General features: G+C 41.4%; 1 protein-coding gene across 2 annotated transcripts; it reads left to right on the top strand.

Moving 5' to 3' along the window:
- Window positions 1-314: 314 nt before the first annotated feature.
- LOC124148495 (uridine diphosphate glucose pyrophosphatase NUDT14-like) lies at window positions 315-11903 on the top strand. 2 transcript variants are annotated; one of them, XM_046519605.2, is made up of 5 exons: window positions 315-448; window positions 1083-1126; window positions 3470-3534; window positions 4934-5147; window positions 11031-11903. In XM_046519605.2, the coding sequence occupies exons 1-5, from the start codon at window positions 368-370 to the stop codon at window positions 11260-11262; spliced, it is 636 nt and encodes a 211-aa protein (XP_046375561.1). In that variant the 5' UTR covers window positions 315-367; the 3' UTR covers window positions 11263-11903. The 2 variants fall into 2 exon arrangements, with proteins under 2 accessions (XP_046375561.1, XP_046375562.1); XM_046519606.2 differs by lacking the exon at window positions 1083-1126 and adding an exon at window positions 771-814 and having other exon boundaries at window positions 322-448.
- Window positions 11904-12384: the final 481 nt, after the last annotated feature.

The raw sequence follows: 12384 nt of genomic DNA, 5'->3' as shown, positions 1-12384 counted from the left end.
CGAATGATTAGAGAGAAAGTTTTTCACGTGATTCAGTTTAATTCTATTCCCCATCTGTTTGTTATGCTATTCTCTTCATAATTTACAGATGTTTTTGTCAATCTTTTTTTACGTTTGCTACGCAAATCAATTATTGAAACATTATGTTTATTATTCATAGGCCATTAAAACACAAAATATAAAAAGTACGTTGGTGTAAAAACATCGTAACAGCTTAAGTGTAGGAAAGCGGTCCATTCAAACAAAAGAGTCTCGACTTCGCAACACGTTTTCTAACCGATGAACACTGTAGATGGAATTTGAACATTCGTCAAAATTCACCTAGCCTATAAAACTTTGGCAGAGTTGTCGCGTTGACTGCTACAAGATGGATGAGATTGAGGATGTACATGTCTCCCCTTGTACAGAATCTCTTTACATAAAACCAATGAAGATCAACTATAAACAGGTGGACAATCTGTTGAACTGAAAAGTTTTTAACCTTACCTTGGCAAAGTGTTGGTAAAGCACCAACATGGTGCTTCACGTATTTTTTTGCCTAGTTCTCTATAATATACACAATCATATGTATCATATATCGTGATCCCCGGTAGTCACTACAAGCTGTTTGGGGTATTTTAGTAACTGAAAATTTATTATCATGTCAAGTATAACCTTATTTCACAAACCTACTAAAAAAAAGACTATTGTCGAAGTTCATTGCAAATTAGTCCACACTTTTTAAAATATAATTTGATTAAGCCTTAAAATGTCTTCCTTGTACACTTCAGAACCATGAGATTCATTCTCGGGACATTATTAAAGAACACGATGAGTAAGTTGTAAAGATGTGAAAAATGAAACTTTTGATTAAAACTAGGTGCAAATTACTTGCAATATGCCTTCCATTATTGTCCCATTATTGCAAACGGAAAGATGAAACTCAGGACAGATTTTAATCTCTGGACTATGTGACTTGGCTTTCAGGATGGTAGATCAAAGTATTGAGTTATCAAATGAGTTTGGTGAGATAATGATGGGAGAACAGGATAGGAAAGACTACCTGTAATGGTTTCATATAGTCTCATGTGTTGTATTTGTAGAATGGAATACAAAAAGCGTGGGACGCCATGAAGGTTCATGATAGGTATGTGTTCACTTGTCACTGTCAGTCCCTTTATGGCCCCTGTGGGATTTTTGGGGCAGAAGGGGGCACGGTTGGCCCAGTTGTCTAAGGCGTCGCAATGGGCTGTTTAGAGTTGCGTCCTTTGGGCATGCTAGAAACCTAGGATTGTGGGTTGGAATCCCGGTTCAACACGATTATGTTTCTAGGTTTGTCAGCACCATACCCCTGCTCTTGGGTTTCACCAAAGTGGTAAATATCTGTGACCTGCATCGCTTCGGGCTTTCCTCCCACATTAAGCTGACAGTCCATGATATAATTGGAATATTGTTCAAAGTGGTGATCAAAACCTAACTCACTCACTCTCTCCAGGGCAGAATAGAGCCTCAGTTGGTAGTAGTATCCCTTTTGTTGTAAGAGCTGACTATTTGGGGACCAGGGCCCCGTTCCACAAAGAGATCTTAGCGCTAAGTGGATCGTAACTCCCATACTTTAACATATAGACTTACGGCAGTCTAGCGCTAAGATCGCTTTGTGGAACGGGGACCCAGATGGTTCCAGTGTGTGACTTGCTGTCATTGTACCCATATTCCTTTCTGTATCGGCTGGCCACGTCTTTGCCTGTCCTGAAACTTGATTATTTACAGGATGTCTTGATGTGGCTGAAATTTTGCTGACAGTATCGTACATCCTCAGACATAGTATGGATAAGATCTTCTCATTTATACACTACACATACACGTTTCCTCACCTGCAACTATTTCTTGGCCAATGTGTTCATCAACAACTACCATGCATACATATGCTTAAGGTGTGAAGGATATTTTGACTTGATTAATGTATATTTTGCACATTTTTGCTCTGATTTGAAATGGGTTTGATAGCCTACTGTCAGTATACCAGCACAGGTAGGAGTGCGCAATGTGCAACCCCCTTTTTCCAGACACCTTACATGTTCACTGCACACTTGGTCAAGTCACGTTGTGATTTGGGTATTACCGTATTCGACGTAATAAGCGCCCAGGGCGCTCTCAAAATTAGAAACGGGGCGCTTATTAGAATATTATTTTGATGGAAAAAACAGAGTTGAAAGATGAATTTCGACATATATAAATACGACAGATATATTTTTCCAGAATTTTATTGACCATAATTAAGGGTGCATATAACACACGCATGCGTATTATACACAAATATAAAAGTCTTGTGTACATTGATCAATCGGAAGGGGTGCTAATTGGGATTGTTCACTTATATATATTATAATATATATTATCAAATATCACCGTGGGCGCTTATTAGAGCGGGGCGCTTATTACGTCAAATACGGTATGTGCACTCCCCTTTTTCAGCCTCTGACGACTATATACAACTTACCAGTATGATGGTCCAATTTATCAATGACCATTTACTGAAACATGACCGGCTTACCTGTCGTGCCAGAATGAATTCATTGCCAATTTTGAGATGCTCCTGTATGTGTCCCAAGTAACATTTGTATTTGACTTAACCATCTCTGACAGTCAGTATTTAGGCCAATTGTTCATTTTCAAAACTCCAAACTCTCTTTCTGTAATGCAAGAAAACATACAACACCCTACCTGCTCATCAAGATTCATATAACTAGGAGTGCAAGGTGACCCAGTTGTCTGAACTACCACAATTTTGCAGAGCAGAGTTGTGTCCCTTATGCCTTATTCATACCAGAAATCTTTTAAGGTGGGTTTGAATCCAAGATTCACCCTGATCATGTTTATAGGTTTGTCTGCACCATACCCATGCTCATTGGTTTCAATTAAGTGGTCAAATTCTTGTGACCTGCATCACATCAGGTATTGCTTTCACATCAAGCTGATATGCCATGATATAACTGAAATACTGTTCAAATTGGCGTAAGACCAAAATTACTAATATGAATGGGTCGCACTGCACGGAGCAATATTTTTATTGATAGAATGATGTGTTGTGTTGTGTTGGTGAATAATGAATGAATGAGTGATTATTACCGCATCCTTCAGCTATTTGTGGCCAGGGAATCGATATTTGTATCCGGTAATTGGAAGCATTGTATAATCAAATGAAATAATATTGTGAACCATTTATTACTATTCTGATAAGGCAACTCATAATACATTTTAGCAAGTTGTATACTGTGTAAATATTTATGTGGTGAAGAGAGACCCCTATGTCCGTCAAAATGGGGCTGGGGGGCTGCAATGATTAGCATGAAATCATTTCTTTCTGAAAATCAGAAATTGTGGAAAGAAATTTGGCTTAAGGATTATCCATAATGTTCTCTGATTTACCAAGAAGAGTTCATGATGCTTCAAGCAAAGGTTCTGTGATGCATGCATGTTTTTGTTTCAGTGTGGTGATTCTGGTTTACAACAAAACAAGAAAGGTCTTTGTTTTAGTGAAGCAGTTTCGTCCAGGTAAGTGAATGTTGTTTCATGCACAGTCAGCAATATTCCAGTTAATGAATAATATCACAGCAGTCTGAGTATGATCAGGGGTAGGGGTGGCTCAGTCAGCAATATTCCAGTTAATGAATAATATCACAGCAGTCTGAGTATGATCAGGGGTAGGGGTGGCTCAGTCAGCAATATTCCAGTTAATGAATAATATCACAGCAGTCTGAGTATGATCAGGGGTAGGGGTGGCTCAGTCAGCAATATTCCAGTTAATGAATAATATCACAGCAGTCTGAGTATGATCAGGGGTAGGGGTGGCCCAGTCAGCAATATTCCAGTTAATGAATAATATCACAGCAGTCTGAGTATGATCAGGGGTAGGGGTGGCCCAGTCAGCAATATTCCAGTTAATGAATAATATCACAGCAGTCTGAGTATGATCAGGGGTAGGGGTGGCTCAGTCAGCAATATTCCAGTTAATGAATAATATCACAGCAGTCTGAGTATGATCAGGGGTAGGGGTGGCTCAGTCAGCAATATTCCAGTTAATGAATAATATCACAGCAGTCTGAGTATGATCAGGGGTAGGGGTGGCTCAGTCAGCAATATTCCAGTTAATGAATAATATCACAGCAGTCTGAGTATGATCAGGGGTAGGGGTGGCCCAGTCAGCAATATTCCAGTTAATGAATAATATCACAGCAGTCTGAGTATGATCAGGGGTAGGGGTGGCTCAGTCACCTTAGGCGCAGCCATTTGCTTTGCAGAGTTACGTCCCTTGGTCATGCCAGAAATCTATGATTGTGGATTCGAATCCCGGTTCAACACGATTATGTTTCTAGGTTTGCGGGCACAATACCCGTTCTTGTGGGTTTCACCAAAGTGGTAAATAACTGTGAACTGCATCACATCGGGCTTTCCTCCCACATTAAGCAGACACTCCGTGATATATCTGGAATGCTGTTCAAAACGTTGTTAAAACCTAACTCACTCACTCCGGTGCAGAATAGAGTCTGAGTTGGTAGCAGTATCCCTTTTGCTGTTGGAGATGACTATTTGGGGACCAGATGGTTACAATGTCCTGGTTAGCCCCGATTATGTTTCTAGGTTTGTCACCACCATACACATGGGTTTTGCTAAAGTGGTAAACGTCTGAGACCTGCACCACTTTGGGCTTTGCTCCCACATTAAGCTGACATTGATCCCAACTCACCAGTGACCACTCACTGATCAAATCAAGTCTTGGTTTCAAATAGACAGCAAACATTTGTAAGACAAGAATTGCAATAATGCAGTTAAAGTTAAAGTACAATTTCATTTCATTTATAGTTATTGGTGATGTTCATTTCATTTTAATGAAAATGTATAATTCATTGCCACCTGTGAATGGTGGTTATATTCAGAAGCTTATCATTTTCAGCCATATACCTCACCTGTGCTGAGATGGAGGAAAAAGATGGTCAAACAGTCATTGACACTTCCAAATATCCAGGATCTCTTGGTGTCACTTATGAACTTTGTGCCGGCATAATTGACAAGAACCACAGCACACAAGAGATAGCCCAGATGGAACTCCTTGAGGAATGTGGCTACAAGGTGGCCCTTGACAGCATAGAGAAGGTGGCTTCCTACAGGTGAGTGAAAGTGTGAATGTGGCTACAAGGTGGCCCTTGACAGCATAGAGAAGGTGGCTTCCTACAGGTGAGTGAAAGTGTGAATGTGGCTACAAGGTGGCCCTTGACAGCATAGAGAAGGTGGCTACCTACAGGTGAGTGAATGTGGCTACAAGGTGGCCCTTGACAGCATAGAGAAGGTGGCTTCCTACAGGTGAGTGAAAGTGTGAATGTGGCTACAAGGTGGCCCTTGACAGCATAGAGAAGGTGGCTTCCTACAGGTGAGTGAAAGTTTGAATGTGGCTACAAGGTGGCCCTTGACAGCATAGAGAAGGAGGCTTCCTACAGGTGAGTGAAAGTGTGAATGTGGCTACAAGGTGGCCCTTGACAGCATAGAGAAGGTGGCTTCCTACAGGTGAGTGAAAGTGTGAATGTGGCTACAAGGTGGCCCTTGACAGCATAGAGAAGGTGGCTTCCTACAGGTGAGTGAAAGTGTGAATGTGGCTACAAGGTGGCCCTTGACAGCATAGAGAAGGTGGCTTCCTACAGGTGAGTGAAAGCGTGAATGTGGCTACAAGGTGGCCCTTGACAGCATAGAGAAGGTGGCTTCCTACAGGTGAGTGAAAGTGTGAATGTGGCTACAAGGTGGCCCTTGACAGCATAGAGAAGGTGGCTTCCTACAGGTGAGTGAAAGTGTGAATGTGGCTACAAGGTGGCCCTTGACAGCATAGAGAAGGTGGCTACCTACAGGTGAGTGAATGTGGCTACAAGGTGGCCCTTGACAGCATAGAGAAGGTGGCTTCCTACAGGTGAGTGAAAGTTTGAATGTGGCTACAAGGTGGCCCTTGACAGCATAGAGAAGGAGGCTTCCTACAGGTGAGTGAAAGTGTGAATGTGGCTACAAGGTGGCCCTTGACAGCATAGAGAAGGAGGCTTCCTACAGGTGAGTGAAAGTGTGAATGTGGCTACAAGGTTGCCCTTGACAGCATAGAGAAGGAGGCTTCCTACAGGTGAGTGAAAGTGTGAATGTGGCTACAAGGTGGCCCTTGACAGCATAGAGAAGGTGGCTTCCTACAGGTGAGTGAATGTGGCTACAAGGTGGCCCTTGACAGCATAGAGAAGGTGGCTTCCTACAGGTGCGTGAAAGTGTGAATGTGGCTACAAGGTGGCCCTTGACAGCATAGAGAAGGTGGCTTCCAACAGGTGAGTGAAAGTGTGAATGTGGCTACAAGGTGGCCCTTGACAGCATAGAGAAGGTGGCTTCCTACAGGTGAGTGAAAGTGTGAATGTGGCTACAAGGTGGCCCTTGACAGCATAGAGAAGGTGGCTTCCTACAGGTGAGTGAAAGCGTGAATGTGGCCCTTGACAGCATAGAGAAGGTGGCTTCCTACAGGTGAGTGAAAGGGTGAATGTGGCTACCAGGTGGCCCTTGACAGCATAGAGAAGGTGGCTTCCTACAGGTGAGTGAAAGTTTGAATGTGGCTACAAGGTGGCCCTTGACAGCATAGAGAAGGTGGCTTCCTACAGGTGAGTGAAAGTGTGAATGTGGCTACAAGGTGGCCCTTGACAGCATAGAGAAGGAGGCTTCCTACAGGTGAGTGAAAGTGTGAATGTGGCTACAAGGTGGCCCTTGACAGCATAGAGAAGGAGGCTTCCTACAGGTGCGTGAAAGCGTGAATGTGGCTACAAGGTGGCCCTTGACAGCATAGAGAAGGTGGCTTCCTACAGGTGCGTGAAAGTGTGAATGTGGCTACAAGGTTACCTCTCATTCTGCCTACATCTCATTCTGCCTACCGTTTGTAGGTCGCGTCATACCAAAAGACGTTGAAAGATTGGACTTGTCGGCTCAGAGTCAGTATACTGTGTCTGAGTGGGATATTCATGTTGAACTGCGACATGGTATCTCAGTCAGCTAGCACTATAAATCGACATCAGTCCAGATCAGTACAAGCTGCCACACAAACACACACACGTAGATGCACATCGCTATATAAGTGCAATAATCTTGGTCACGACGTTAAACCCCATTTCCCCTCACCTCACCTCACTAATGATGTGATACGATGTATGATAATGATATGAATACAATGCAAATGGTGAGATTAAATAAATATTAATTACAAAATTATCAAAAGTTTCTGCAAAAAGTATATCCCTCCCATTATCTTGAATCTTTAACATGTCACTTGAATACTGTAAATCTTGAAATTAAGGCGATCGTGAATTAAATGCAAATGCGAGGGGTCTTTGCTCGCATTATTAAACATCGCATTTATCAACAATAAGACATTTTGGTTAGCAGAAATACCAACTTAGACATACGCTGAAAACAAACAACTGTGTATTCCATATCACTGTTTATTGAGCAGCACTTGTAACAAGTCTATGAACAATGTCATTCAAACACTAATTACATCCTGTGAATTGTCACTGCTGGGGTTAAGACAAGAGTTCTACTCACTTATGTCATCACTGATCACACCTGCAAGTCCAGACAGACACCACTCACGCAACACGGTGTCTTTGTTTTTTGCGACTGTCAAAGGCCGACACGAGCCAGCCCACATGTATTGTTTTAGAGGAAGTACCCTAGAGGACCCTAGCTTGACTATTTACAGACTACAGTGATAATTCTGAAATGACTAGACGAAAAACGTAAATCAGCCTTCAATAAAGCAAAACGCGACTACAAACATCTAGACATAGCCCACAAACTAAACCACCAGGTTCAAAAACTAGTCCAAATAGCCAAAAGTAGAGACTGGAAAAAATTCTGCGAAGGTATAAATAACCGTACAGATGCCAGAACGGTCTGGCGCATTAGAGGCCATTAGAGGCTTAAAACGACATAATAAAAACCCGAACATTAACAACTCAACCTACCCCGCCCTAAAAGCAAATAATCTCGCCAACCACTTTTTGGCCGTTAGCAGTAACACCAATTTCAGCCAAAAATTCCAAGATAAACTTAAAACAGAAAAACAAACCCACAAAAGAACCAAACAATAACAATCTAGAAATAAACCAACCCTACACAATAGAGGAGCTCCTCTACGTAATCTAAAACAGGAAAAAGGGCACAGCCCCAGAATTAGACCTAACTTCTTACCAAATAATTTAAAAAACTCCCCCCAAAACTACTCTGGGCACTACTCAAACTACACAATCTCATCTACCTAAACGGACAGGTTCCTACTCCCTGGAAACAGGCCCTAGTCATACCAATCCCTAAACCTAATAAACCAGCTAATCAAGCTAACTCATATAGACCAATATCCCTAACTTCAAACTTATGCAAAGTAATGGAATCAATGGCTAAAAATAGATTACAACATTACCTAACCCAAAATAACATCATAAACCAAGATCAAAGCGGGTTCACTCCTGGCGGCTCAACCCTAGATAACCTCGCCTGACAAGAGCAAGATATTAAGACAGGACAACTAAATAAACAATAAACCACAGGCATCTTCTTAGATTTCTCTAAAGCTTTCGACATGGTATGGCACGACGGGCTAATACAAAAACTTAAAAAAATAGGACTCAAAGGTCAGATAATAAACTACATCCAGGACTTCCTAAACAATCGTAAAATAACCGTGGGTATAGACCAAACACTATCGGACCAATGTCCCCTAGAAAATGGCACTCCCCAGGGCAGTATCCTCAGCCCCACCCTCTTCAGTATAATGATAAACGATCTATTCGAGGGCCTATCCCCTAAACTAAGCACATCAAAATTCGCGGATGATGGAGCCCTCTGGATCCTCACTAAAAGCATTAAAATGGCCCAAAATTTACTCCAAAAATCTCTAAATAAAATACAACAATGGGCTGACAAAGGGGGCTTCTCCCTTAACTCAGAAAAAACAACAGGAATAGTATTAAAACATAAAAACATGAAACCCGCCTCCCCAATCCTCCAGCTAAACAACCAAACAATCAAATTTCATCTCTCCTGGGATGCTCACATCCAAAACCCAACAACTAAATGCAGTAAAGACCTAAACACGCTAAGATGCCTAACTGGCTCTAACTGGGTAGCCTCCAAAGATACCCTCCTCTCTCTCTACATATCACTAATTAGATCCGCCATAAACAACACCCTAAACAACTCTCTATCTAAAAAACTTGACTCAATACAATATCAGGCTCTCAAACTAATTACACGCACCCAACATGGCACCTCCTACACTTCACTTCAGGCCTTAACAGGAGAAATGCCACTAAGTCTACGCAGGGAACAGCTAAGCTTAAATTTCTGGGCCGCGTCCCAATCAAACCCTCTCATCCAAAACTTAATAAACCAAAACATCAGCCCCAAAAACCAAGCTCTAGCTCGTAAACACCCCTTACATACCCCAATATCCAAAAGAATAACAAACTACCTAAATGAACACCAAATTATTAATCTTAAACAAAACTGCAAACAATCAAATATCTTCACCCCTAAACTTAAAATACCCAAAATAGACACAACACTAGCTAGCCAAATAAATAAACAAACCGACCCAAACATAGCTAAAACCACCACACTAGCATACAAACACGAAAATTGGCCAAATTGGTGTCACATTTACACGGACGGATCTTCAGATCCGACCTCCAAACACACAGGTTTCGGAGTCCATACCACACAACCAACTAAAACCACACAATCCTTCCGACTCCCAAACAACCAATCAATATTCACGGCAGAACTAATGGGCATGGCCTCAGCCCTCCATAATCAAGAATCCAAAAACCACCAAAAAAAATCCTTATACTTACCGACTCCCTAAGTGGACTGCAAGCCCTCCAAAACAAAAATACCAAAAAACGACCTAAATTAATAAATCAAATACTTAAAAGCTCCAACGACCTAACTAAGGCAGGCAAACAAATAACATTCTTATGGATCCCCGCCCACATAGGAATATATGGTAATGAAAACGCCGATAAAGCAGCTAAACTTTCCCTCAAAATCCCAGAAATAAGCTTAAACTTACCCATCTCAAAATCAGAAATTAAAAGTGTAAACAAGCAAAGAATCACCAAAAAATGGCATAACCTATATCTAAACTCAAATAGCCAAATCAAAAAAGTACTCAGGAAACCAATAACCACCCCAAAAAATTCTCCATCCATCAAAAACAATCGACAGAGTAATCACTAAACTCCAAACAGGACACACCAACCTAAATAACCACCTAAAATTTAAAAAACAAACACACAACAGGTAACTGCCCACACTGCAAACAACTAGAAACCCCAGAACATGCACATCCACTGCACACACTACCTAACACATCGAACCGCATTACAAACCACCCTCAATCTAAACAAGGCTCTCACTCTAGAAGCAATACTAAACCCACAATATAAACTAGAAAACTCCAAGGCCTTAGGCGTATTCTTAATCAAAACGGAACTATTAAAACGCATCTAAAAACACTATAATCTACCAAATCAAAATCACATAAACAAAAAAACATCCACCATACCCAGCTCCCTTAGTTCTCCTCTCCAACCCCATCGGCATCTATTCCAAATCTCAAAATTCCCAAATTCTATATAAGCAACCCCTAAAGCCCCCTCTTGGGTTGCACACACCACTTTCGCCCCTTTCGGAAACACATTTAATGGCCTGGCCGGGTGTGCAAAATACGCATCAGTCGGAAAGCGCACGTTAAATCTCCAAAGTAAGTAAGTAAGTGATTCTGAAATAGACCTCTCACTCAATCACTCACTCGTTTGTGTGTCCATCGCTCTAGCTTTAGTTTGGAAATCCTGTTGGCTATTTGTTTACACGAAGTATGGTTGCCTGGACTACAAATATTTATGTATGGAATTACTTTGCAAGTAGACTAATAATTCGAGACATGTTATTTTCTGTTTGTCCATGTCTGTAATTGTTCTGTTCAGGAATGGAGTTGGGACAACAGGATCAATGCAGACGATGTACTTTGTGGAGGTAACAGACGCAATGAAGGTTGGGGAAGGAGGGGGCGTGGCACAGGAGGGGGAGATGATTGAAGTTGTAGACATCCCCGTTAAGGAAGGAAGAGATTTCCTAAAAAATGAGAAGTATAATATTCCATTACCAGTGTTATTTGGCATCAATTGGTATTATGAGAATAAAGCAAGTCAAGACTGATGGATGTTATTTGAATCCATGTTCATTAATTTTAATACATCTGAGCCAAGAATCATATCAGTTTATGTCATTGTGAATTATCTGTGGTAAACTGTTTGGTGTAATGAATGATTGTGTGATTGAGGTTGAAACATTTGTCATCCATAGAAATTGTATTTTGTTGTTGTTTAATGCCATATTCCAGTTATGTGACAGCAGTCTGTAAATAATCGAGTCTGGACCAAATTATCCAGTGATTAACACCATGAACATCGACCCACGCATTAGGGATACGATGACATACTGTGAACCAAGTCACCCGGGTCTGACTACCTGATCCATTGGTTGCTGGGGTCATATATTCGTACCTGGGATCAAAAGCAGTTGAAAGGGTATGCTTACTAAGTTCTGAAGTGAAGATCAACTTCTTGGATACTTTATGAATATTTTAATGTATGATTATCAGTATTCCAGTATATTGGTAGTACAACATCGTCTTGACACCCATTTAGACATAGCTGAAAATGCTTTTTTTTAAGGTTATGACATGTTTGATGTCATTATGTATCCTATACCCAAAACATTACAGAGCTACAGAGTTTATTGCTCCATATTTGTACGTATTTTGATACACTAGAACTGAATAAAGACAATCATAATGTTCCGAGAGTTGTTCATCTGTCAAGTTCCCCAGAACTCCAAATGATGTTAAAAGATGGTACTTCTTGTTAACCTGGCACTCGCGATAAAACATGGACTGTATGGCTTGAAGGGTCAGCATACTGTGCCTGAGTGGGATATCCATGTTAAGTCCTGACTGGTACAAACACACCCACCCGCCCACATTTGTATGCACGACCTATTAGTACAATAACTTTGCTTCATTTCACCTCACCTGGATTCCCTAACAGTGTGTGAATCCTTTTCTTCAATGCCAAGGGTGTGTTGCGAAATGCCAATCCCTTGCAAGCGATTCCCTAACAACTGGGCAACTTTAAGCAGCTTGAAATCGCACCAACTGCTGGCTGAGGTCGCTTCGTTCTCAAACCAAAATGGCGACTGAGTTTGACAGCGCACAAGAAATTCTTGACTGGCTCAACTGGGAAATGAGCAGAGGCAGCTAACATCCCAGCATCCTCAGTC

The sequence above is a fragment of the Haliotis rufescens genome, unplaced genomic scaffold (assembly GCF_023055435.1).
Source record: "Haliotis rufescens isolate VD_foot unplaced genomic scaffold, xgHalRufe1.0.p SCAF_3, whole genome shotgun sequence".
Lineage (NCBI taxonomy): Eukaryota > Metazoa > Mollusca > Gastropoda > Lepetellida > Haliotidae > Haliotis > Haliotis rufescens.
This window is presented reverse-complemented; position numbering and strand designations above follow the sequence as displayed.